Source organism: Canis aureus, chromosome 19, assembly GCF_053574225.1.
Source record: "Canis aureus isolate CA01 chromosome 19, VMU_Caureus_v.1.0, whole genome shotgun sequence".
Taxonomy (NCBI): domain Eukaryota; kingdom Metazoa; phylum Chordata; class Mammalia; order Carnivora; family Canidae; genus Canis; species Canis aureus.
This window is the reverse complement of record NC_135629.1, coordinates 45,105,778-45,132,414: the sequence shown is the minus strand read 5'-3', so window position 1 is coordinate 45,132,414 and position 26,637 is coordinate 45,105,778. Positions and strand designations below refer to the sequence as shown.

The 26,637-nt window shown below is 50.9% G+C and overlaps 1 protein-coding gene across 2 annotated transcripts; it reads left to right on the top strand.

Moving 5' to 3' along the window:
• On the top strand, positions 1–26,637 carry NCAN (neurocan). Of its 2 annotated transcripts, XM_077859268.1 has the most exons (16): positions 1–133; positions 4,568–4,647; positions 5,933–6,346; positions 8,161–8,335; positions 8,446–8,573; positions 9,109–9,402; positions 10,250–10,840; positions 11,038–11,976; positions 12,289–12,477; positions 16,457–16,573; positions 17,608–17,721; positions 19,033–19,191; positions 20,211–20,293; positions 22,478–22,622; positions 23,796–23,978; positions 24,231–26,637. In XM_077859268.1, the coding sequence occupies exons 2-16, from the start codon at positions 4,575–4,577 to the stop codon at positions 24,374–24,376; spliced, it is 3,750 nt and encodes a 1,249-aa protein (XP_077715394.1). In that variant the 5' UTR covers positions 1–133; positions 4,568–4,574; the 3' UTR covers positions 24,377–26,637. The 2 variants fall into 2 exon arrangements, with proteins under 2 accessions (XP_077715394.1, XP_077715393.1); XM_077859267.1 differs by having other exon boundaries at positions 11,038–12,477.

Sequence of the window (26,637 nt, the reverse complement as noted above, 5' to 3'; positions counted from 1 at the left end):
TTTATAAGCGCTGAAGCGGCTCTGGGGCGAGCGGAGCGCAGGGCGCAGGGGCTGGACCCGGCGCGAGCGAGCAGAGCCGGAGCGTCCTTTGTGCCGGGCGACCGCCCCGGGATGCGTCCGAGCTAGGAGTCAGGTGGGGGGTCCGTCGTGGGGAGGGGGCCGCGTTGGGGAAGAGGTCCTCGCGATTAGAGACAGAGCACGGGATTGGGGAGGGGGCCTGGGATCAGAGAGAAGCCCCCAGAACAGGGAGGGGGCTGAAAAGGGGGAGGGGAGACCCAGGTTGGGGAGAGAACGCTAACTGGGAGGGCGCTCGGGAATGTCAGGGGGACTCAGATTTGGGGGTCAGTCCCCGGGTTATCTGGGAAATGCAGAGACAATCTCAAGGTGGGGAGGGGGCCGGGCTGGGGGTGGGTCTCAGAATTGGGGAGGGGGCACTGGGAACCAAGGCTAAGGGAGGGAGGGCACCCCGACTTTAGAGAGATGGGGACAGCCAGATGCTATATGAGGGGCTCCAAACTGGGTATCCGGGTGTCCGAGCTGAGACACCCCAGGATTTTAAGTGGGGATTCCCAATTTGCAGATGAATGGAGGAATCCAGGCTGGACTGCAGCGGGGAGGGGGCCCCCCTTGATTTGCCTGAGTCCGATGGAAGAGGGTCTTCCCTAAGTGTGAATGGCCATGGGGAAGGGGCGCTCTACTGTCTCCCTCTCCTTTTGGCCCAGGTCCTGTCACCACATCCCCTTCAGGGAGGAGGCTCTGGGGGGCTCCATACCAAGGTGGTCCCTGTTGTTCCCTTAGATCTGGAGTTGGGGTGGTGTCCCTTCTCCCAGGGAGTACACCGGGTCTCCCAAGTGAATGCTGGGTGTGAGTCCCCAAAAGCCCCCAGTTAGGATCCCCAGGACCCATGAGGGGCACCCAGTCCCAAGAGGGGGGCAGCTCCCAGCACCTCCACATCTGACCGTGTCCTCACTGAGAGACACAGACTCTTGCCTCACCCCTTCAGCTCCATACGTCCATATGGATGTTTGTGGAAGTCCTGGCGTTTTGGGGGCACAGGCACTAGGAAGTAGAGGGCTGGGACCCCAGGCCCAGCCTAGGCAGGAGCGACCCCCATTTCTGTGCACGGGGCTTTGTTCCTCTCAGCAGCATTAATGGGAGACAGCCAGGATGAAGAGAGGGTTGGCGCTGGGCCCCAGCGGGGGACGTGGGGGAAGGGCAAAGAAGGAGGGGTGGGCAGATCGTGGGACCTCAGAACCCAGCAGCTTCGCTGGCTTGCAGACATTCTCAAATGGAAGGTGTCCCTCCCCCCAGGAGGTGGGGGCTTTGTGTGTTTGTATGTGTGTCTACCCCATGCTGAGAGAGGTTGTGTGCCCGTGGAGGGTCTGGGGTCCTCTGTGAGTCTAATGTGATCGAGGTTGTGTCTTTGTCAGGAAACTTATGCCAGGGGCCACATCACCAGGTGGCAAAATGATGTGTGCCCGCCAGTCACCAAGGCCACATTTATCCAGCCTGGTCTGTGCCAGGGACTAGCATCACCATGTGTGAGTGTGTGTGAGGAACTGTGTCTGACGGTATGGCCTCATCGAGGGGTTTATGTGGGGAGCCTGAGACTGTGGGTGTGTGTCTTTGTGCAGAAGACGTGCTGCCTGCCTTGTAAGTGCCCATATTGTCTCTCTTTGTTAATGTCACTGTGAATCCGAGTGTGCGCGTGTGTCTCCCAGGCTCTGAGTCTGGGGTGTGTGGCTGCATGTACAGAAAGGGGGTCCTTTCCATGGGATTGGAAGTGTGGACCCTGACCAGAGGTGACGTGAGATATGGTCTGTGTGCAGAGTTGGGGAGCTAATGGGGGGGGATGCTGGGGTTTAGGTCCCAAAGGGGCAGCCTGAGATGGTTTAGAAGCCTGACTTCCATTCTCCTCTGAGGAGTTCCATGATCATGCCCATGCACACAAACATGCCCTGACTCCAAGGCCAGAAACACACACATGTGCTCATGGTCCCTGCGGAAGGGCACTTGGACCTGCAAATCTAAAGACCACAGTGGATCTCTTATGCTCCACGCAGTACAGAGCTGCTGCAGACCCATGCACATATCCACACATCACAGGGCACAAGTTCACATCCTTGCCTGGACACACACCCCGACGCACACCCAGGCACACAAAAACGCCTGCTGGCAAACTCACCCACATTCAGTTCCCACTGAGAGAGGCACCCGCGTGTGTGTGTGTGTGTGTGTGTGCGCGCGCGCGCGCTTGCACACACACACACACACACACACAACCTCTTTCCAGGCCGCCCCTCCTCCAAGGCCCCACAGGCCCCTGATTGCATATGCATGAGGCTCGTGCATTATTCATGAGGGGACGAGCCCCAGACAGCTGTGTAAATGCTCACCTCTGGCTGCTCTGGGGAGGAGGTATTTTAAGAGAAGGGGTGTGGGTGTGTGAGGGTGCAAGTGGAGGGAACAGAGTGCATCTGGGAGGGCATGTGTGCACGTGGGAGGGTGCACCTGAAACTCACTGTGTTGGATCACCTCTGTACATTTGCATGCGTACATGAGGATTTGTATACGAAAAACTGATTTTTTAATTTGACATTTCTAGCACTTCACAAGCTCATTCCACCCTCTGTGGTACATGCTGGATGGTCTCCATTTTATAGGTGGGGAAACTGAGGCATAGAAGATGAAGCAGCATACAGTCATACAGTGTATGGAAAATAGAGGCAGAGCTTTTTTTTTTTAAAAGTAATCTCTACACTCAACGTGAGGCTCAAACTCAGGACCCCAAGATCAAGAGTCACATGCTCCTTCAACTGAGCTAGCCAGGCACCCCTGGATGTAGTCTGTGCTTTTAACCAGTCAGTGTGTGTGTGTGTGTGTGTGTGTGTGTGTGTATTCTCTGAACTCACCCCTTCCTAAGGCCCTCTTGGGGCAGGTGCAGCCCAGAGTCCTGCCCAACCCTCTAATACCTTGCCAGGCCTTGAACAACCATCAGGGGACACCATACTTATTTAAGGTTCCAAGGTGGAGAAATGAGGACAGCCTGGAATGGAGGCAGAAGTTGCTGAGGTTTATGGGTTGGTGGTTGGGGGCACCATCCCAGGGCCTGGACTCTGCCCTGCTGTGCAGCCCTAGGCAAACTGCTAGCCCTCTCTGAACCAGAGGAAGGCAAGGAGACCAAATGGGCAGTGTCTCTGCACTGCCTCCCTAGAGTTCAGCACCACGGATAGGTCCCTGGCTAGCCTCCCAGTAGGGCCTCTGGGAGCTGGGAAAGGACGCTGGGGATGGGACCAGTTGTCCTCCACAGCCCCCATTCTGGCTCTGTCTACACTCCCCTTCTCAGGGCTGTTTTTATTAGGGTAGGGGGGCAAGAGCTGAGTTTATAGAGGATGCTCTAACTTGCCATTTGTCCCCACCTCCTGAACCCCAATGAGGGGAGTGGTACAGAAGGCTGAGAGACTTTAAGGAGGGACTATCTCCCCAGGGTTTCTGGTCTCTGGAAGAATGTGAGGGCTGGAAGGGCACTGCTGTGTCCCAGTGCTTGGATTGGGTCTTACTTATAGTTGGCACTCAATATAAAATATGTGCATTTTATTCCTGAGAGCCATAACCCCTAGAAAAGGCTGGACCTACAACTGGAGTTTCTCTGTAGACCTAGGAAGCATCTTCACTAGGCAGTATGAAGTCAGGAAGAAGGTGGGGTGGGCAGGGGTGAGGCCCCTGCCCCCAGCTGGGACTTGGCAGCCTCTCAAAAATCTCAGAAACCAAGAATAGAATCTTGGCGACAACCAAATCCTGGAATTGAAGCTGAGAATCGTGTCAGTCAGCAAACCCAGATTAAAGGCTGGCTTGGAGGCCAGCCTACTGCCAGGACTGGGAACCCCAGGCAGACTGGGATTGCCACCTGCCCTCTAGGAGCCCCCAGTCTTACGGGTGAGGCCAGCCTGAAAAATGGGATTTTGATCTTAGTTGTGTTAAGGTCAATATTAATGAAAACAACAGCTCAAGGGAGCTTTGCTGGCTCAATTGGAAGAGCATGTGGCTCTTGATCTCAAGGTCATGAGTTTGAACCCCACGTTGGGTGTAGAAATCACTTAAATTTAAAAAAATTTTAAATAATAACAACAGCTTAGATTTACTCCTTCATGCCAGGCAGTTCTAGGCATTTTAAATGTAGTGACTGTGTTTACACATTTATTCCTTCCAACTACCTGATGTTAACCCTATCTAACCTACAAAGAAACTGAGGCACAGAGAAGCTAATCTACTTGCTCCAGATCACACAGCAGGGAACAGGTAGAGAAACAACCCCAGGTCTGATTCACTCCAGCACCCATGCTTCTGATGTGAGATTTCACTGTTGGGATTCTGAAGTCAGCTGGTCCTGGGTTTAGATCCTGGATCAGCCCTTGCTTGCTAACTATGTGACCTTGAGTGACACACAGGCCTCTCTAAGCCTCAATTTCCAGATCTGTGAGGGGGGGCACTTGGTCCTTCCACACTGACTGTCTGGGAGGACTGTACGTCTCCCCCATCTTCCCTCTCTTTCCATCTTGTTTTCCAGGTCCAGGATGGGGACCACATCTGTCTGGGCCTCAGGCCTCCTGATGCTCCAGATGCTGCTGTTTGTGGCTGGAGAACAGAGTGAGTTGGCTTGTGAGGTGGGAGAGGTTGGGTTCGGGGGTACTGACCAGATGGGGAAGCTTTTTAACTCTGGAGCCTTCTCCTGCTGGCTTTCTGGCTTGGTCTGGAGAATAAAATGAGAATAGATGAAAAAGGTCTTTGAACAGTCAAAAGCGAACAAGACACCTGAGAAGTTATTTTTAGTCATTGCCAGTGGAGGCTGGAGGTTTCTGCCTCTCACTGTTTTGCTGAGATGAGCTGAAGAGAGAGAGGGAGAAAAAAAAAAAAGAGAGAGAATAGTGCAGAGATTGATTGGTGATGCCTGCCATGGGTGGGGCAATAGCAATAAGGTATATGTGACTCTACCTGGCATCTCCCCAGTGGTAGTTAAAAGCCCAGGCATTAGAAATGCCTCCTGATTTGCTCTGTGATCTTAGGCAAGTACAATGATGTCTCTGAGACTCAGTTTCTTCAACTCCCCTCCCCAAAACATGATGTGACATGGCCACCTCTGCCTATAGTTATGAAAATCAAGTGAGCTGGGGCACCTGGGTGGCTCAGTGGTTGAGGGCCTACCTTTGGCTCAGGTCATGATCCTGGGGTTCTGGGATTAAGTCCCAGATCAGGCTCCCCCCAGGGAGCCTTCTTCTCCCTCTGCCTCTCTCTCCGTGTCTCTCATGAATAAATAAATTCTTTAAGAAGAAACAAATCAAATGAGCTGATTGCTATGTATGAAGTGCCCATTAAATAGAAGGTACTCCACAAACACAAACATTTCCCTTCTAATGGCTGCCTCTTACTTAACTTTGGGGAAACTATGACTCAGAGAAGGATAGTGACTTTCCCATGGTCACACTGTGTGTCAGTGACAGAGAGTCAATTTCTGGCAGCCAAGATCTGGATTTTTAAAAAGATTTTATTTGTTTATTCATGAGGGACACACAGAGAGAGGCAGAGACACAGGCAGAGGGAGAAGCAGGCTCCCCATGGAGCCTGATATGGGACTGGATCCCAGGACCCCAAGATCACTACTTGAGCCAAAGGGAGGCCCTCAACTACTGAGCCACCCACGCATCCCCAAGATCTGGATTTTGAGTGGAGGCAGAACTGTGAAGGTATCTGACCCTATTACTCCTCTTGTGCTCACAGACTGGGGTGCACATCACAGATCTGTTGACTGCATTATGATGTTGTAGGCAACCTACCCTCTCTGGCTTCAGTCTCCCTATCTGTAAAGTGAGGGGAATAGCAGTCCCCACTGGTCCTTGTCTTTGAGTCAGTCCCCTTTCCACGTTCTCCACTCCAGGCACACAGGACTCCACTGCTGCTGCCTCCGCCAACATTGACAAAGGGCTCCACATGCAGAAGGTGGGGTCAGGGTTGGTCCGGGCTGCACTGGCAGAGCTGGTAGCCCTGCCTTGTCTCTTCACCCTGCGGTCATGGCCGGGTGCAGCCCGAGAAGCCCCTCGGATCAAGTGGACCAAGGTGCGGACTGCATCGGGCCAGCGACAGGACTTGCCCATCCTTGTGGCCAAGGACAATGTGGTTCGAGTGGCCAAGGGCTGGCAGGGACGCGTGTCACTGCCTGCCTACCCCCGGCACCGGGCCAATGCAACACTGCTCCTGGGACCCCTGAGGGCCAGCGACTCTGGGCTTTACCGCTGCCAGGTGGTGAGGGGCATCGAGGATGAGCAGGACCTGGTGCCCCTGGAGGTGACAGGTCAGTTGGGGGCAGGGGAGAGGATAAAGCTGGGAGGGGGAGGGACTGAGCCTGAAGCTCACCCACAGAATGTCACCTTAGAGATCACTCCTTGAACAATGATTCCCTTTCAGTTCTTCTGATAAATTCCCAAAGAAAGTCTCCTCCGGGACTTCCCTTTCTTTCTCTAACATTTCTCTCTCTTTTCACTAAGAGAGAGCAAGTTCTGGCTGTCTCTTGTGGATCACAGTATTTTATAGGCTTTTATAACTTTTTTTAAAGTCCCTTTCATGGTTACCTACTTTCACATAAGACAAAGGATATTGACTTTCTATTTTAAACAGGAATGCCAATTTCCTTTTGCAATACATTTATGTTTTTTTAATAAAATAAATTTGTTTTAAAGAGTGAGGTTTTCTTTTTAAAGTCAACTGAAAAATATATTAAGCAAATAACAGTTCTCAAATACCTGTTTAACCAACTCCTGTTTTAAATTCTTTCTGTTGAAGTATCTAGTGTTTCTCATTTCCTAACTGATCAAGATAAATGAAATAAAACAAAATTTTAATTATTAAAGCAAAGTCCTAGAACAGGGTATGGCACAGTAGAGCGCAAAAAAATAATTGACAGAGGACTAAGTGAATGACCATTGTGTGGAAAACATCCTTGGTGGATGTGGCTCCTTTGTGTGGATTCTTGCTGGGAAGTTAATTTCCCTTAACCTATGTTGGTCATGGGCAAGTCCCTGCATTCCCCCAGCCCCCTGGTCTTCCTCCACCCAACAGTGTCTCACTGCATATTTTATGGGACCAGCCAACTATCCCCTTTCGAAGGCCTTGCTGCTCAAAACTGATAAATCTTGAAGAAAACTGGTAAATGGTGAAGGAAGTAAATTCCACCTCTGGGCTTCAATTCATTAATTCGACTAAACACTTATTAACACTACCATATGCTAATCTGGTGCTGGGGACATAATCATAACTGAGATGCAGCTGTTGCCTTCCAGGAATTCTGATAAAATAGAATAAAAGGTTTCGTTCCTTTGTCTTGCTCAGACATTTCTTTCATCCCCAAAATGGAATTGGAATTTCACTCACAGTGAGCCCATTATTGATGTTTCACATCCTGACTTACATGTCGCCTCCTGCAGGAAGTCTTCCATGACTCCATTTCCAGGCTGAACAAGAAACACTTGATTTCCCATTGCCACCTGTGCTTCCCCAATCAATGCATGTACTTAATTCTTTTTTTAAAATATTTTATTTTTAAGTAATTTCTACACCCAATGTGGGGCTTGAACTCACAACCCCAAGGTCAAGAGTTGCATACTCAAACAACTGAGCCAGGCAGGTGCCTGCCCCAGCATGTACTTATTTCTTAAAAGGTAGAAACTCTCTCACTCTTCTCTATGCCTCCTATCACCTCCAGGGTCTAAACCTGGGCATGGAGAGTGTTATTTTTGAGTCAGATCATCCCGGATATGAATTTTGGCTGTGACTCATACTGGCTGTGTGGAACTGGACATGTCGCTCAAACTCTCTTAGCCTTAGTTTTTTCCTCTGGAAATGGGGATAATCATAGTGTTGTTGTTAGATTTCAGTAAGATCATGCTTATGAATGCTTTTTACACGGTAAACATTTGACAATTTCTAGCCCTTTATGGCCATTGTTATCAGTTATCTAAAAATAGGGGTATATCATCTGGAGTGGTACAAAGCAGCATAGGGGAGCAGGTCTATTATTATCAAACTGGGGGAAGGGACTTTTTGCAAGAGGGAGGTCTGTTCTTGAAGATTCCAGCATAATCAGCTCCTCTCCTGGATGTTCCCCTGCAGGTGTTGTGTTCCACTACCGGGCAGCTCAGGATCGCTATGCACTGACCTTTGCAGAGGCCCAGGAGGCCTGCCGTCTCAGCTCAGCCACCATTGCAGCCCCACGGCACCTGCAGGCTGCCTTTGAAGACGGCTTTGACAACTGTGATGCCGGATGGCTCTCTGACCGCACTGTTCGGTGAGGGGGTACATAGAGTTGGGACATGGAGTCCTAACCCCTGGGAAAGATGGTCATTGGGGGCCCCAGGTGCACACATTTGAGAGGGACCCCCCTCCTTGTCTTGTCAGGTATCCTATCACCCAGTCCCGTCCTGGTTGCTATGGTGACCGTAGCAGCCTTCCAGGGGTGAGGAGCTATGGGAGGCGCGACCCACGGGAACTCTACGATGTGTATTGCTTTGCCCGTGAGCTGGGGGGTAAGTCTGGGGCTGGCAGGACACCCCCACCCCCACTTCCCTGAACCCCCGTTACCTTCCCCACCCCCATGCCTCCCTAAGTCCTTGCCTAGCTCTCCTAAGTCTCATCCCTCTCTAAACCTGCAGCCAGAATCTGGGCTCACCCTTCTCTGAGCTTTCCTTCCCTCCCTGAGCCCCCCTCCTTCTCTGTGCTCCTTCCCTCTCTCTGAGACCCCATCCCTGCTCTGAACCTTTTTTCTTCCCTGGCCCAGCTCCCTCCTCCTACCCTCCTCTCCCTCTCTGAGCCCCCCACGCCAATCCCCTCCGTTTCTCTGAAGCCCAACACACTCAAGGGTCTGAGTTACCTTATTTGTAAAAAGAAGCTAAGGCCCTCTTCTTAGCACCGCTTGAGAAGTAAAGACGACGACCCGGCGGGGCGAGCCCATCTGCCACCACCCAAACCCGGCCCTCCTGGGGTTTAGAGTGGGACCCCCTTCCCGGGCTCCGGGGGAGGATCCCCCAGGCCCGCGTGACCTTCACCCGCGCCTTCCCGCAGGCGAGGTCTTCTATGTGGGCCCGGCCCGCCGCCTGACTCTGGCCGGCGCGCGTGCCCAGTGCCGCCGCCAGGGCGCCGCGCTAGCCTCGGTGGGACAGCTGCACTTGGCCTGGCACGAGGGCCTGGACCAGTGCGACCCGGGCTGGCTGGCCGACGGCAGCGTGCGCTACCCGATCCAGACGCCGCGCCGGCGCTGCGGGGGCCCAGCCCCGGGCGTGCGCACCGTCTACCGCTTCGCCAACCGCACCGGCTTCCCGGCGCCCGGAGCGCGCTTCGATGCCTACTGCTTCCGAGGTGCGTGTAAGGGCGCGCCCCGAGGTTGCAAGCCCAGGTCAAGGCCACGCCCCCGGGAATTTTGCTTTCTAGTGGAGGCGGAGCCCAGACGCGGGAGAAGATCCTTGGAAACAAGGTCTGCGATAAGCCACGCCCTCGGGGTAGGCCACGCCCCCAGTGCTGGCTTTTCCCTGCAGTCCCGCCCTGGGGGTAGGACCGCGGCCCGAGGCGGCCAAGCTGCCAGCGGGAAGTTCTGTTTAGAGAGTGGGGTGTATCTCTGGAGATCCCTGAAAGACACGCTCCTGGGTGGAGCATATTTTAGCTGGAGGCTTGTGCATAAATATCCCCTGGGGAGGAAGTGCTGCCTTGATTAACCATGGCCCCTGGACAGGGTCACACCTCCAGGGACTAGACTAGGGAAGACCCCAGTCCTTGGAATGGGACCAAAGCTTCAGAAGCTGCACACCTGACTTCAAGGACCCAAGTCCAATGTGCAAGGGGAAAAAATATCCTTTGTAAGAAGGCCACGCTCATTAGGAGCTTCCCCCCCCCGTTGGGCGGAGCCACAGCCCTGGTGTGATCTGTCCCCCAGGATAAGTGTCCACTGCCTGAGCTTTACCCAGGAGCCATGCTGTCTCTTGACCTTGACAGTGGGTCCTAGCTTGAACTGTGGGAGTGATAACTTCACACCTCCCTCTCTCAGTCTGGGGGATCCCAGAAACCACCCAGAGGTTTCAGAGACAGAGGGGCGCAGAGAGAGATATACAGAAGGTCTGTGCTGCAGCATGTTGGAGTGGGGGTAGATTTCAGCCAGAACTTCCCAGCCAGCCCCTGGACCTAACACAACCTTTCTGGCTTTCTCTCATAGCTCATCACCCGACACCACATCAACATGGAGACCCAGAGACCCCCTCATCTGGGGATGAGGGGGAGATCCTGTCAGCAGAAGGGCCCCCAGCCCAAGAACTGGAGCCGAGCATTGGGGAGGAGATGGTCACCCCTGACTTCCAGGAGCCTCTAGTGTCCAGTGGGGAGGAAGAGCCTCTGATCTTGGCAGAGAAGCAGCAGTCTCGGGAGACCCCCAGCCCTGCCCCTGGAGGCTTCACGCTAGCCTCAAGGCCCTCCCTGGAGGCTGAAGAGGCATGGCTGAGCCCAGCGACCCCCAGCCCCAGCAGCCTTAGCACTGCAGTGGGCACACACACGGAGGCAACTCCAACTGGCCCCATACCCAGGAAGAGGGGACGCTTTAAAGGATTGAATGGGCGCCACTTCCAGCAGCAGGAACCCCAGCAAGGCCTGGAGATGGGGCTTGAGGCCGGCACCCAGCCCCCGACCCCAGAGGCTCCTGGGAATCACGTGGAGCCTCTGCTGGCCACCGGAGCCACAGATGCCTCAGGGACTAGCCGGAGCCAAAGCCCCTGGGCTGTGCTGACCAATGAGGTGGATATGCCTGAGGCTGGTGAGTGGGGTTCAAGGGGGAGGTGGGACCTGCCTGGGGATCTGAGGGGGCACAGGAAGAGGCTCCAAATCCCAGCTGGGTCCCCAGGCCCCACCAAGCCTCAGAAGCCCCCTCTTCCTTGGGCCTGGAGCCAAGGGCACTCAACAGAAGGAACTGCTGAGAGATAATTAGAATTACTCTTGTTGATATTGTTGCAGGTTCCCCTGGTGGCAGGAGCCCTCCAGAGTCCTGGCTGTGGCCCCCAACCGTGGTCCCACCTAGCATCCCAGGCCCCAGCAGGGTCCTTGGCCTGGAACTTGAGGAAGCCAAGGGCCCCAGTGTGAGGCCAGCCACTCCTGACCTGCCCTGGTCCCCCTCAGAGGGCACTGCCCTGGCACCCAGCCCCTCAGAGGGCCCCAGCTCTGCTTCCTGGGAGGTAGCTCCCATGGTCTCTTCCCCAGACCTCCCTGTCATGGCCATGCTTCGTGCCCCGAAACTGTGGCTTCAGCCACACCCTACACCCCTCCCCACGCAGGCCGACAGGGTCAAGGGGCATAGTGAGGCCATAGCCACCATCTCACCCTCTCCTGCCTCAGAGACTGAGGCTATCCCCCAGGACCCCATCCATCCAGAGGTGCATTCCTTGTCCCTCTCCTCAGTCCCAACAGGACAGGGTAGAGAGGCCACATCCTCAACAGTCGGCAGCCACAGAGCGGGATATCCAGTAGGTTTCTCGCAGACAGCCACAGACACACAAACTGGACCCAGTCCTGACTCTCCCAGGGCAGACTTTGGAGAAACTGGGGGGACCAGCCCTACTGGGCTCAGCAAAGCTGAGCTCCCCAGATCCACTCCACAAGCTTCTGTGGACAGGAATGTGGAAGATTTCGCCCCCACTGAAACAGCCATTGAGCCCCCAGGAGTGAGAGACATCTCGAGGTCTGACTCTCAGGCCACCATGGACGAGGCACAGGGCACGTGGCCCTCACTGCACAGTGAGGGGTTGGACTCTCTCCCCACATCTGCACCCTCGGGGGTCCCCAGAGTCTTCTTGATTCCTGGGGTCACCCCGAGTTTGGAACCTTGGGCTGCTATAAATGGAGAAGCCATGTTGGGGCCCACGGATTCCACAGCCAACCTGGATCCCAGTGATGCTGGTAGGATTTGGGAACCTGGATCCCATGTGGTTGAGGGAGCCGAAAGCCCCCCAACCTTGAGCCCTCAAATGGCTGTGAATTCGAGCATGGCAATGTCCCTCTCGTCCCCGGACCCAGGGGACAAGGTTGGGGTCCTGGCTGTGTCCACAATGGCCTCCTCAAGCTCCCAACCCCATCCAGGGCCAGAGGGCCAGGTGGTGACCCAGGGAACACTGGGAGACTTGGCCCCTTCACATGAGGGCAGTCCCCCAGGGGAGCCTGGTTTTCCTCCTTGGACACCGAAAGCAGCTGGCATGGACAAGCCTGTCTCAGTTTCCTCAGGAGAGCCTACAATGCCAGGGGACACCCCCAGCACCCATCCGCCTGCCTCCCTGGACCCAGAGGAGTTTGAGCTGGAGGTCCTGGCAGGGAGCCCAGATGTGGAGGGCTTCTGGGAGGAGACAGCAAGTGGAGAAGAGCCGACCCTACCAGGGATCCCTGGAAACAGGAGTGCAGAGGAGGGTGAGTTCAAAGCTTGTGACCTCCTCCACTGTGGCCAGGGCTTGGGGAAAAGGGGCTGGGGAGCCCAGAGCTGGAAGGAAGGGTTATACACAGGGGCCCAGGAAGGTTTTTAACAGGGGAATGATGTTGGAGCTCATCAGGCAGAGTTGAATTGCAGAAAGGGTGTTCCTGGAAGAGGTACCAGCTGAGTAAAGGCCAGGAGGTGAAGTTGCACCTTTGTTTTGATGCACAATGAGTAATGGGGGAATAACGAGGCATTGGATGGAGTTTAACTTGGGAGATGATTCCAGTCAACAGATCATGCTCGTGTCCACTCTGAGCCAGACAGTGCTGTGAGATACTGGGGTCTGGCCTTCAGTGATGCCTCAGTCCGGAAGACACCCCGGGGTGGGGCTGGAGGGAGGAGGCATGGCAGGGAGGGCTTTTTGGTCAAGTGGGAATTGCAAGTAGACCTCCAGGGAAAGTGGGTACTGGGAAGAGGCAGAAGGGGTGGGCATCACCCCCATTTTGTAGAGAGCAAAATAAGGCTTAGGGGAAGCATGACTGCCTCCTACTCAGTGGCCACACTTCAAGCAGAGCCCAAGTCTGTGGAACTCTTAACTGTTCTATGTCCAGAGGAGTTCCGAGAAAGCCGAATGCCCTATTCTCCTGGGGCCAGCTCAGCCTGCAAATTCTGGCTTTTTTTCCTCCCCTTTGGCCAACTGAGCCTTAAAAAAAAAAAGAAGAAGAAGAAGAAGCAGCTAATTAAAAGACACTTTTTCTGAGTTCCAAAACACTCTTATTAACACAATTGGTTTTACACTTGCTCCTTTTTTTGAAGGCTAAGTGTCTTGGCGCTGCAAATAGCGGATGCAGCATTTCATTGCCCATCCTGTCACTCTGGGCTGTGTCTAGGACTGCTCCTCTTTTCTCAGATGCCCAGGAGGCAAGTGGACTCTGGGCAGAGGCGTGAGCATCAATAAAGGCTAATGCTTATTGGTACCTGCTGTACGCTTGGCTTGTTTTGAGCACTTTACTGGAATCAACTTGGTTAATCCTTAAAATGTCCTGGTGGAAGAAGTTCTAGCAAGAGTAGAGAGACTGAGGCATGGGAAAGTCAGGTGACTTGAGCAGAATCATATAGCTGAGGAGTGTAGATGATAAGATTTGAATCCAGGCCATGTGACAACAGTGTGTCTCCAACACTAGGTAGTACTTGTTTCATTGCTATAAAACCAAACAAACACCTAAGGTCCTGGGGAGGGGGTGAGCTCACCCAGGCAAGGAGCAGAAAAGAGAATGGTGATGGGGGATGGGCAGAGGGAAGGAGGCTCAAAGCTAAAGGAGCTAGAGAAGGGGTGATCAGAGAGGTGGGAGGGAAAACCATGTATAAGGGGGTGCTAAGGAAATGCTTTGGGTGGAGCCCCCAAGACCACAGCTGGATCTATCTTGGATTCTGCTGGTTTCTTGGCTCCAGACTGAAGCCAGTGGCAGCTTGGGTGGAGGGAGGCAGCCAACGCTGGGGGAGACCCAAGCGCCTACCCACCCGCCCGCTTGTAGCAGAAATGCTAATGAAGCCAAAAATAAAAGCAGCACCAGTGAGCGACTGAGTCACCGCCAGCCCGTGGGTAGGTGTCGGCAGCTCAGGGCACCTGGTAGGGCTCACGCGTCCCGGCGCCCGGCAGCCCCATGCGTGTGCACACACGTGCTGGGGTGGCACCAGGGACAGATACAGCCAGCCACAGGCCCCTCTGGCCATCCATGGGGGCACCTGCCATCACCCCACGGACAGGCGTCAGCCACTACAGGAGGGCCAGCAGCTTTCATTCAATTAACAAGCAATTACTGAATGCCTGCTGTGTTTCAGGCCCCATCTTGAGACCAAGTCCCTTGTCCTCTGGAAGCTGACATTCTAGCACTTTGCCAATGATGGAAATGTTCTGGAGCAATGCTGTCTAATATGGTAGCAACCAGCCACGTGTGGTTACTGAGTCCTTAACATGGTTCATGTGACTGAGAAACTGCCTTTTTACTTTTATTCCATTTTAATTTAAACTTAAATAACTATATGTAGCTGCCATGTGGAACATCACTGCTCTGGGGAAAGGCACCAACAAATAATGATAAATCTAGTAAATAAGAAATTATATTGGAAATCAGAAAGTGACATGGGCCAAAGAGAAAAGTAAAGGGTGGGGGATGCCAGTGGGCATTTTCTAGCTGTGACAGGGGGTCAGAAAGGCCTCTCTAGCCAGATGAAATTTGAGCAAACCAGCGGAGGTGAGGGAAGAGCCATGGGGAGATCTAGGGGAAGAGCATTCCAGGCAGAGGAAGTAGCCTGTACCAGGACACTGAGGCAGAACCCGTGCCTGGCATGTTGTAGGAACGGCAAAGCCAGTGTGGCTGGAGCAGAATGAGCCAGGGGAAGAGAGGAGGAGGTAGGGCAAGGAGATGTTAGGAAAAATTCCACAGGGCCCCGTGGGTTGCAGTAAGGCTTTTCCTCATAGGGTAATGGGGAGCCATAGAGGGACCTAAGCAGAGGAGGGACATGACCTGATTCAGGTTTACATAGGCTATCTCTGGCGGCTTTTGGGGAAAACAGCCTGTGGAGGGTGACAGCAGAGATCACACCTGTGGGTGTGAGAGAGGAAGCAACTGCTTATCACCATTTCAATTTCTTATGAGTCCCTGGACTAGGCAAAAACAGAAACAAGTTCTAGGTTATAGGGGCCAGAGAGAGGGCCTTTTTTTTTTTTTTTAAGATTTTCTTTATTTATTCATGAGAGACACAGAGAATGAGAGGCAGAGACACAGGGAGAGGGAGATGCAGGCTCCCTGCAGTAAGCCTGATGCAGGACTCAATCCCGGGACCCCAGGATCACGACCTGAGCCAAAGGCAGATGCTCAAACACTAAGCCACCCAAGTGCCCCGAGAGAGGGCCTTTAACTGAGCCTCCAGAGCTTTGGAGGGCAGTCTTGGTTCTTGTACTGTTCTGCTGTGTTAATTTCAGCCAGGCCCTGCTCTTCTCTGGGCGACGGGTCTAGTGTCTGTGCAGTGGAAGATGAGATACTGTCCTGACAAGGGATAGGGGTGGCCTGGGATAGGATGAGAGTTCTTGCTCTTCCTCTCCCAGGCCCCAGGGTGGAGACCACCCACAAAGGCATCTGGCCTCTGAGAGGGGAGAGGCAGAAGGAGACTCAGCTGCCTCCCAGGAAAACCCAGCTGATGGGGGTAATTATGGAGGAGGGAGACAAGGACACATATTCCTAATGCTCCCTGAGTGTCAAGTCCATACTGAGCAATGCTGAGACCCCTTAAGATGCCTCAAATCGATATAGACAGAGCCAGACAGGGCATTATGGTCAGAACTGGGAAAGAGATGAACTGTTTTTATTTCTATCTGGTAGATGAGACAACTGAAATTCAGAGATGTAATTTGTCCAGGGTCCCTAGTGAGTGGCAGAGCCAGGGATTGAACTAACCTCTCTGATTCCAGAGCCCATGGTTATAACTACTATCATCTACCACCTGTCCATACTGTAACCACTGAGACTGCATCAAAAAAGATTGAGCCACGAGAATGAGGGAGGTGATGATTCCCACTATTGCTAGTGATGCTCATACCCCACTTGGGACCTTATGTCCACCTCTGTGCTCCAAACTGTGGGAAGTACAATGACCATCAGGGCATGTCCAGAAGAAAGGGACAAGTCAGGGAGGCTCTTAAACCCACATTCCAAGAGACTTCCAAAAAGAAGCTTCAGGAAACCCATTCCAGTTCAGTTTGCATACGCCGAGTGGTCTATAGCTGCTCTGGACAGTTCCTGAGGGGAGCAAGATCCTCATCACAGGAGCATGCAAGAGGAAATTGGTAGCTGCCTGTGAGAAGTTATAGAGGGGACTCCACGGAGAGGGTTTTGGGAGTCTTAGGTCTGGATTCTGGGAAGGCAGACAACATGGTGGCCTACTTCCTCTCCACACTGCCTGTCCATTCTGCAGCCCCCTTGGATCCATGCGAGAACAACCCTTGCCTGCATGGCGGTACCTGTAAAGCCAATGGCACCATGTATGGCTGTAGCTGTGACCAGGGCTTCACCGGGGAGAACTGTGAGATCGGTGAGTGCCCCACATTCGGAATCTGAACCTAGACTTGTTTGAACCAGAGCCCTGGGGTCTACCCTAGCGGACATTCCCATGAGGATTCAGGGATCACAAAATGCTGGCTTCAGATGCTCCCTTCCCCTCTCCCTCTCCTTGGATCCAGTAAATCGGTCCCAATTAGCTGAACCAGCACCAAGCAGCTGGGGATCAAGGTTCAGGTGTGCTGCCTCCCATTACTACCAGGCAAGGATTAGAGGGGAAGATGAATGATAAGGCTCAGACTCCTCCCAAATCCAAGGGGGCTCTTCCTAGCCCCCAAAACCCCAACACAGGAAGCATGACAAATTATGAAATTTTAACTTAAGTATAAATGATATCAATCTTGAGCTCTGCACATTATTTCATTGATTTCCCAACCACACTACTAATTATAGAATTATAACAATAAATATAAGCAGTATAATTTATTGAGCTCTTCTTTTGACCCTCCACTTACAACCACCCTTGAAAAGGTGCTATTTTTATCATCACTTGGCAAAAATTAAAATGAGTCCCAGGGAGGGGAAGTGACTTGCCCAAGTCACACATACTTCAGGCACTGCCTACACAGGAATTGGTAGGAGAACTCAAATGATATCTAGCTCCACCTACAAACAGCTGCATGCCTCTGTGCAAGTCCTTGCAGGTGCTCTGGAACTCAGTTTCCCTAAGTTCCACATTCTGAAAAGACCCTCCATCTTCGACATTCTGTGAGTCTGCTTGCCAGAGTATAACCTTCAGTGTTCTGAAGTCCAATGGAACATTCCACACACTGGCTCTCAGCTGGCCCAGTGGCATCTGCTCTCATTAATGCTAATTCATGTTAATTGTGTGAGGTTCCATCCCCTTGACCTCCAGAGTCATTGGGCCATCTGTGCAGACCACTGTTGCTTCACTCAAGTCCAGGATGGATGGTAGGATCATGACCTCATCTTCTGCCTGGTTCCTTATGGGGACTGGGAACCAAGGGGAGGCTGACCTCTGACTCAGTCCCATCCCACCCTCCCCAGATATTGATGACTGTGTCTCCAGCCCCTGTGAAAATGGAGGCACCTGCATTGACGAGGTCAACACATTCGTCTGTCTTTGCCTCCCCAGCTATGGGGGCAGCCTCTGCGAGAAAGGTGAGTCTGCCAAGACCCTAGAAATAGCACCAAGAGTGGGGTGGGCTGCTGGGCTGCATGTGTCCCTCACATGCTTCTATTTCTGTGGCCATGAGTTGAACAGATGATAAATTGTTGTTTTGGGATAAAACTCACAGGACATAGACTTATCCTTTATAAAGTGTACAGTTCAATGGCATCCAGTACATTCATGGTGTTGTACAACCTCTCCCTATTCCCAAGACGTTTTCATCACCCTGATAGGGAATCTTGTATCCATGAGCAGTCACTCCCCATCCACCTCCTTCAGCCCCTGGCAGCCACTTGTCTACTTTCTGTCTATGGATTTGCCTGTTCTGGACATTTCATATCCATGGAATCCTGCACTACATGTCATTTGGTGTCTGCTTTCTTTCACTCAGACTGATGTTTTCCAGATTTATCTATATTGTTGTGTGAATCAGTGCTCTGTTCCTTTTTATGGCTGGATAATATTCCATTGTAGGGATAGACCACATTCTCTTTATCCATTCATCACTTGGTGGATGTTTGGGTTGTGTCCCCCTTTGTGGTTAATGTGAAGAGTGCTACTGTGAACATTCGGTATAAGTTTTTGTTTGGACACTAGATTCCTTTCTTCTCATCCCATTCTTTTTGTTTATACCTGGCTGAAATGGCTGGGCCACATGGCAGTTCTGTGTTTAACATTTGGAGGGACTGCTAGACTGTTTCCCACAGTGACTGCACCATATGACATTCCCACTGGCAATGTACAAGGGTTCCAGTTTTTCCACGTCCTCACCAACACTTGTTATTTTCCTTTAAATTTTTTTTTTTTTTAATTTTAGCCATCCTAGTGGGTGTGCAGTGGTGTCCCATTGTGGCTCTGATTTGCGGCGTTTCCCAATGACTAAGAATGTTGAGCATCTTTTCATGTGTTTATTGACCATTTGCGTAGCTTTTTGGGACAAATGTCTACTCGATTGAGCCTTTTGCCAGGAGAGAAATTTTAGGTTGTCCTGAAGCCCATTTTCTGAGTTCCCAGATCCATACAGAGAGTACAGCCAGATCAGAGAAGGAGACTTCAGAGTTGGGATGAGAGGGGTGGGTGTAATGGTCTCCAGTAGAATCACTTCCTGCAGCAGAGAAATATGGGAGAGGGGAGGTGACTGAGGTAGGGAAGAGGCTCAGGGGGATGGGGACAGGAAAAGGGGTGATCTGGCCCCACAAGGACCTTGGGTTTGGCCCTGTCTATGGTGCACTTGCTCATGGCCAGCGGGGTAGGGCGTGGCCCAAGGCCAGTCTCCCTCATACTCCCATCCCCCCTCTCAGACACAGAGGGCTGTGACCATGGCTGGCACAAGTTCCAGGGCCACTGCTACCGCTATTTTGCCCATCGACGGGCATGGGAGGACGCCGAGAGGGACTGCCGCCGCCGAGCTGGCCACCTGACCAGCATCCACTCGCCTGAGGAGCACAGCTTCATTAACAGTAGGGACTTTGGGGCGGGAGGGTCCCTTTGCCAGGGCATCCCCTAGGGTCCTGAAGACACTACCTTTCTGAAGCTGTGTTCATTAATGCAAGCCCTGACCACTTTAATTCATGTGTCCATTTATTCACTTATTATTTCACAGATTCACTTCATTCATTAAGTCACCAAATATTTACTGAGTATCTGCTATGTGCCAGGCACCATTCCAGGTGCTGGGACACAGCAGTGAGTGAGACACAGATTGTCCTGTCCTCAGGGATTGGCATTCTTATATGGGGGCTATAGGCGAACAAGTAAATATCTAATTAAATAAGTCTATACTATAATTTAGCTGGTCCTAAGTGCACTGATGACAAATAAAACAGAGCCAGGGGAAAGAGGGCAATGAAGAGGCATCTGTGAAGTGGGGGATGAAATGAGGATGGAGCTCTGCAAGAAATCTAGAAAAACCGTATTGCATCAATTAAATCTGGCATTTATTGATTTATTCATTATCCCCGTGCCATTTGTTCATCCATCCAATTATTCACATTTCCCCCATCCCATCCCCTGGTAATTCTTTCATTTGTTAATTCCCTGGTTCCCTCATTGTTGTTGTTGTTGTTGTTTTCTACCCTGAATGTAATCAAACACATGCTTATCCTCAGTGACACTCAGTGACTAACTCCCTCACTCAGCCACCTGCCTGCCCTGTCCAGCCCTGCCTGCTGGCTCTCCTATCCCTTACTCCCGTTTCTGCAAAGATCTGACGCATCTCTGTTTTTTCCTTCCTCTGGCTGTTTGCTTAATCCACAAATCGTGGCAAGACTGGGGCCTAATTCCAGCCTTTTTCATGCCTCCTCCCCGACCCCCACTCTCATCTGTGTGGGAATCGAGGAGACCAAGGGCTTCCGGCCCACACAGAGGCTGTGGGAGGGGCTGGGGTCCTCCTTTCCCACACTTTCCACCACTCCTCCAGCCCATACCCGAGGCTGGGGAGGGGTCGGAACTCCGTTCTCAGGATGCCCCCACCTCGCAGGCTTTGGGCGTGAAAACACCTGGATCGGCCTGAATGACAGGATCGTGGAGAGGGATTTCCAGTGGACGGACAACACAGGGCTGGTGAGTGCCAGAAGCCAGGCTTGGGTCTCCCTAGAATGGTGGGATGTGTATGAGCCTCGTGGGCTCTGTGCTTTGGCCTGATTTTACCCTCTTGTGCAAATCAACCACAGGTCCTTGTGGCTCTGAGATTCTGGAGTTGGCAGAGGAGCTTCAGCAAAGCCCCAGATGGCCCTTGACTTTCCAGGCCTTTAAACACTTGGCCCACCCAGTGGCTGAAATTATAGACCTAGGACCAGGACCTGAAGCCTCCTCTTGCTCACTGTCATGCCCTCCAGCCGTAGACTCCAAGATATTCCCACTTCCTGCCGTCTCCTTTATCACCTCACTAGGACCTCTGCAGTAGCCTCCCAGCCCCCTCCACAACACATGCACTTGCTACCTACATTCCTGCCCCTCCACCTGGCAGCCATGGGAACCTTATTTAAAAAATTGTGGTGAAATTTACATAACATAAAAATAATTCTAAAGTTTTCTTTTAAAAATTTTTTATTTAAGTAATCTCTACAGCCAACACAGGACTTGAACTCACGATCCTGAGAACAAGCATCCCACTCTCTTCTGAGTCAGCCAGGCACCCCAAAATTAATCATTTTAAAATGTGTAATTCAAAAAGAAAAAATAAATAAAAAAATAAAATGTGTAATTCAGTGGCATTTAGTACCTTCACAATGTTGTGCAACTGTCACCTCAGTCTAGTTACAGAATATTTTCATCACCCCAAAAGGAAAACCTATATATACGGAGACCTTCTAAAAATCATACATCAAAAAAAAATTAATTAAAAAAAATAAAAATAAAAATCATACATCAGATCAGGATTCTCCCTGCTTTGAGTCCTCTCAGACTCCCTATTGTTCTCAAGATAAAAATCCACCTCGTCCTGCTGTGGAGAACAGTCTGGCAGTCCCTTAAAAAGGTAAAGTCGAGCAGAATTGCCACATGACCCAGAAACTTCGCTCCTAGGTAGATACCCCAAAGAAGTGTAAGCAGGTACTCAAACAGGTATTTGTACATTCATGTCCATAGCACTCCAACTCACAACAGCCACAAGGTAGAAACAACCCAAATGTCCATCAGCGAGGATCCCTGGGTGGCTCAGCGTTTTGGCGCTTGCCTTTGGTCCAGGGCGCGATCCTGGAGTCCCGGGATCAAGTCCCACATGGGGCTCCCGGCATGGAGCCTGCTTCTCCCTCTGCCTGTGTCTCTGCCTCTCTCTCTCTCTCTATGTCTATCATGAATAAATAAAAAATAAATCTTAAAAAAATAAAACAAAAACAAATGTCCATCAGCAAATGAATGGAGAAACAAAATGTGGTCCATCCACATGAGGAACACTATTCAGATAAAAAGCTGATATGTGCTACCATGTGGATGAAACTTGAAAACATTGTGCTCAGTGAAAAAAAGCCAGAGATAAAAGGGCACATGTTGTATGATGTATGATTCCATTTACGTGAAATATCTAAAATAGGCAAATTCGTAGAGACAGAACGTAGATCCGTGGTGGCTTGGGGGCAGGCCAGAATGGGGAGTGATTGCTAATGGGGACAGGATTTCTGTTTGAAAGGATGAAAAAGTACTGGGGATAGACAGTGGTGATAGTTGTACAGTGTTGTGAATTGTATTTATGCCAATGAACTAGACACTTAAAAATGGTTAAAATGGTAAATTTTCTGTTACAGGTATTATACCCCAGTTTAAAAGAATCCATCTGTTCTACTGCAAGAACTGGCCCTTGCCCACTCACTGACCACACTGCAACTCAGTCTAGCAACTCTGACCCCACTGGCCTCTGTTCTGTTCCTCAAACAGGATGAGCACTGTCCTGCCTCTGGGCCTTTGCACTAGCTGTGCCCTCTGCTTGGAATTCTCTTCCCTACCCGCATCGTTTCTACCCTTGGGTCTTCAGCTATCCCCTTGCTTCCTCAGGGAATCCCTCCTGGACCTTTGTTCAACTATTTGTGTAACAGTGACCCATGTGGAAAATAGACTATCAGGGAGAAAGGAAGAAGGTAGGAGGGCTAAAGGAGAGGTGACGCAATGCGGTGGAGGCCACTGTCAGACAGAATGGTGACCACTGTGGAGATGGAAACACTGAGTCCTTAAAGTTTGAGTGGTCTGGCCAGGGGAGTCCTGCAGTAGGCAGTGACAAAGCCTGAGCCCCCCTGTTTCCCATTCCTGCAGCAATATGAGAACTGGCGGGAGAATCAGCCTGACAATTTCTTCGCGGGTGGGGAGGACTGTGTGGTGATGGTTGCACATGAGAGCGGCCGTTGGAACGATGTTCCCTGCAACTACAACCTCCCGTATGTCTGTAAGAAGGGGACAGGTATGCTGTTGCTCTCTCTCCTCCAACTCCCCTCCAGCTCCCCTCCTGCCTCTCACATGCACTGCTTTGTTGTTTCATTTAAGTTTGTAAATATAAGTCAGCCCTGCCCAGTTTTCACTACAGTGCTGTGTGAGAGTGCCTGTTTTTTCCCACTTTTGCCAACTCTATGTGTTCTCCAACTTTTTGTTCTTTGTTCATCTAAGTGGGGAAAAAATAGTATCTACTTGTTTTAGTAGTTTGCATGTCTTTAAGGATGAGAATAACCAACTGTTCATACGTCGATAAGCTGTTTGTATGCCTTTATTTTCCTGTGACCTGCTAGTTCATCTCCTTTGCATAACTTTCTTTTTTTTTTAAGATTTTATTTATTTATTCATAGAGACAGAGAGAGAGAGAGAGAGAGAGAGAGGCAGAGACACAGGCATAGGGAGAAACAGGCTCCACTCAGGGAGCCCGACGTGGGACTCAATCCCGGGTCCCCAGGATCACACCCTGGGCTGCAGGCGGTGCTAAACTGCTGTGCCACCAGGGCTGCCCTCCTTTGTATAACTTTCTATAGGCTTGTTGGTCTTACTGATTTGTAAGAGCTCTTTACATATTAAGGGAACCCATATATGCATCTTCATGTCTACCTTTCTCTCATATTTTTGTTTATTTTTACTTATGTTTCTTTGCCAGTTTTCACATCCTTTCTTTTCATTTGTTCAGATTTATTCTTGACTCCCATCTCCTTCATTGCCATCATGTATAAGAATTGAAGAGGGGATCCTTAGATGGCTCAGCAGTTTAGCGCCTGCCTTCGGCCCAGGGTATGATCCTGGGGTCCCGGGATCGAGTCCCACATCAGGCTCCCTGCAAGGAGCCTGTTTCTCCCTCTGCCTATGTCTCTCTCTCTCTCTCTCTCTCTCTCTCTCATGAATAAATAAGTAAAATCTTAAAAAAAAAAGAAGAAGAAGAAGAATTGAAGAGAGTGGGATGTATCTAGGAGGTTTCTGCCCCTAAGGAGCTCTTGGTTTGGGTAAAGGAGAGAGACACAGTCACTTCTAGACATGTGAGGCCACAGCTGGGCAAAGGGCAGGACCTGCTGAGGGATGTATTAGTCCCAAAAAGAGAGGAAACCAGTTCAGCCCCAGATGTGGCCACTTCCCTAACTTCTGCTTCCTCTGTCTCCAGTGCTGTGTGGCCCCCCTCCAGCAGTGCAGAATGCCTCACCCATTGGTGCTCGCAAGACCAAGTATAATGTCCATGCCACTGTACGATACCAGTGTGATGAAGGATTTACCCAACACCATGTGGCCATCATCCGATGCCGGAGCAATGGCAAGTGGGACCAGCCCCAGATTGTCTGCACCAAACGTAAGTGGTTGTCCCCAGACACCTCAACACAGATTGCCAGCTATTTGTAGTCTCCAATTAGAATATCTTATTACTACACATTTTGATCTGACTAAATGTATCCCTGATACTACAGCCTTGCAGATAACTGAGAACTTACCAGTCTGCCCGGTGCTTCCTTCATTTCTCCTCCCCCTGAAAAGGGTCACTGCATCAGGCCACCTGCCTCTCATTCCTTTTGCCACTTGCTTGTCCTCCCTTATTTCCCTGCAGCCAGACGATCCCATCGGATGCGGCGTCACCATCACCACCACCAGCACCATCACCAGCATCACCACCACAAATCACGCAAGGAGCGTAGAAAACACAAGAAACACCCAGTAGAGGACTGGGAGAAGGAAGAAGGGAATTTCTGCTGAAGAACCAGGCAAAAGGAAGCACAACCCCCTTCCCACACCTTCTCTGGAGCCTTCACCTGGGGAGACAGAACCCAGAGAAAAACAAAAGGGTCTGGAAGCCCCCTGAGCCCCAAACCACATCCCCCATCCATAACCCTTTGTAAAAAGCTCCTCTCTCCTCTTTCTTATATACACAAGGTCCTCTTGGCAGGCATAGCCATGTGTCTGAAAAGTCAGTTCTAGTCAGGCTGAACTCTGGGAGCATCTCCCAGTGAAGGGAAAGCACAATTGGCAAAGATCATTCTTTGCACTGGTTAAGACTTTTGTTGGCACAGCTGATCACCAATTGTTGAAATAAGGCTTTGATGAGGGTGCAAGAGTGCATGCTTGGATTCACACTAAGGAATTGCTTATCACACCAGAAATTCAGGCTTAGTAAACCATCAGATGTCCTAAATGCAGGCTGAAGCTTTTAGTTAAGGTCGTTGGTTTTGGGAGTTGAAAATTACATGGAAGCACACCGCTTGAACATGACAGCTGCTCTTCCTTCACCCTGGACTTCAGCCCAAGTTCCATCTTTGGTCTTGGTGGATAGACGGAGTGTGGAACTCCTATGTACTGAATTTTAGGAATGTTTTAGAACAACCTCCTTCTGTGCCCTCAGAGTTAGGGATCAGAGTAGTCAGAGCAATATATGGGCAATGGAGGGAAGGTGTATTGCTTACCCTCCCAGGTCCTAGTCCAGTGCTGAGATTTGGTGGTTCTGTATGTGTGGTGAGTCTCTCTCACACACACAGATGAGAGGATGTTTAGGGCTGGATGAGCCCAGATTACTTCCCCCTCCATCTCTCAGGGAGACAAAGAACCTCCTTCCTGGACCAAGGAGGTGCCAAGTTTTCTAGCTCAGTACTCATCCCCATCCCTCAAAGAGACGTTGGTAGTGCCCCTGCCCTGGGTCCCACTCCTACTCCTGCCCCATCCCCGTCTCCATTCATTGCCTGGCGGACTAGAAACGCTTAAAACTTGAAGTAGTGACATCGACCTGCGGTCATGTTGTAGAGAAATGCACAGTGTTAAATCCGAAACACACACACACACACACACACACACACACACACACACACATTTTTCTCTCATCATTTTTAAAAAATCTTTTAAATGGGAAAGAACTGACTAAATCTCTTCCCCCAAATCTGCAACCTGTAAAAGAACTTTCCAAGCCAAAGGCTGGGATTCAGCTCCCTGATCTCCGGCAGGAAAAACCCACAACTTATCCTCCATGTTTTGTCCACTCTCATCTCCTCTACTCTGGGCAAAATCTGTGGATTTGTGTTAAAAACTACAATGAGGAATGGCCCTCTGCATGATAGAAAAATAAACAAACATGTGGTCCCAGGGTTCAGTAGAAAAGGAAATGTGTTCATTGAGTCTATATTCCTCCTGGGAAGTAATAATAGTTGACAACTATGGAGTCTATACTGTGCTAGGGATTCACACACTATCTCCTTGAATCTTCTCAATAGCCCAGTGATTTTGGAATCATTACTTCCCCATTTTACACATAGCAAAACTGAGGCTCAGATAAGAGAAAGGCACTGGTTCGAAGTCACAGCCAAGACAGGAGCAAGGATTTGGTCCTGCCTCTGTGACTTCAAACGTTGCTCTTTACTTTGGGGGAAGGGGTTGAAACATAATGGCACTCTCTCACGTACACAGGCAGATTTAGGAAAGGATTGAGAAGTGCAAACTAGACCCATATGCTTGACCATGGTCATCAGTCTTCCCTGCTATAGACATTATCCACTGCTCCACCTTATAGTTATAGAGTAAGCCCAGGGATGTACATTTGTCTTCTTGCTTTGATAATTTCTTTTGATTTAAAAAATATAATAACATATCTTCAGTAATTCATGTCATAAAATAATTTTCCTTTGGGGGTGGTGCTGGGGATGCAACTTTTTTGGGGGGAGTGGTCTTGGTTTATGCTCCCTGCCCTTGGCTCCCTTAGTCCCTTACTCTGCCTCCACCCCAGCTCCATGGTGGGAGGGGCTCTGGTCTTTTCTAAAGTGGGTGGTTTGTCTTTTAGTCTTTCCCTTTGGGATGTGCGTGTGTGTTTGCGTGTGCCGCGTGTGTGGCATGCGTGTGAGTGTGTGTGCGTGTGAACAGCTTCGGGTTCTGCTGGTTTTGCTGTGAGCTGCAGTGTTCTGTGGGTCTGTGGTATCTGACACTGTGGACATTAATGTACTTCTTGGACATTTTAATAAAATTTTTTAACAGTTCAA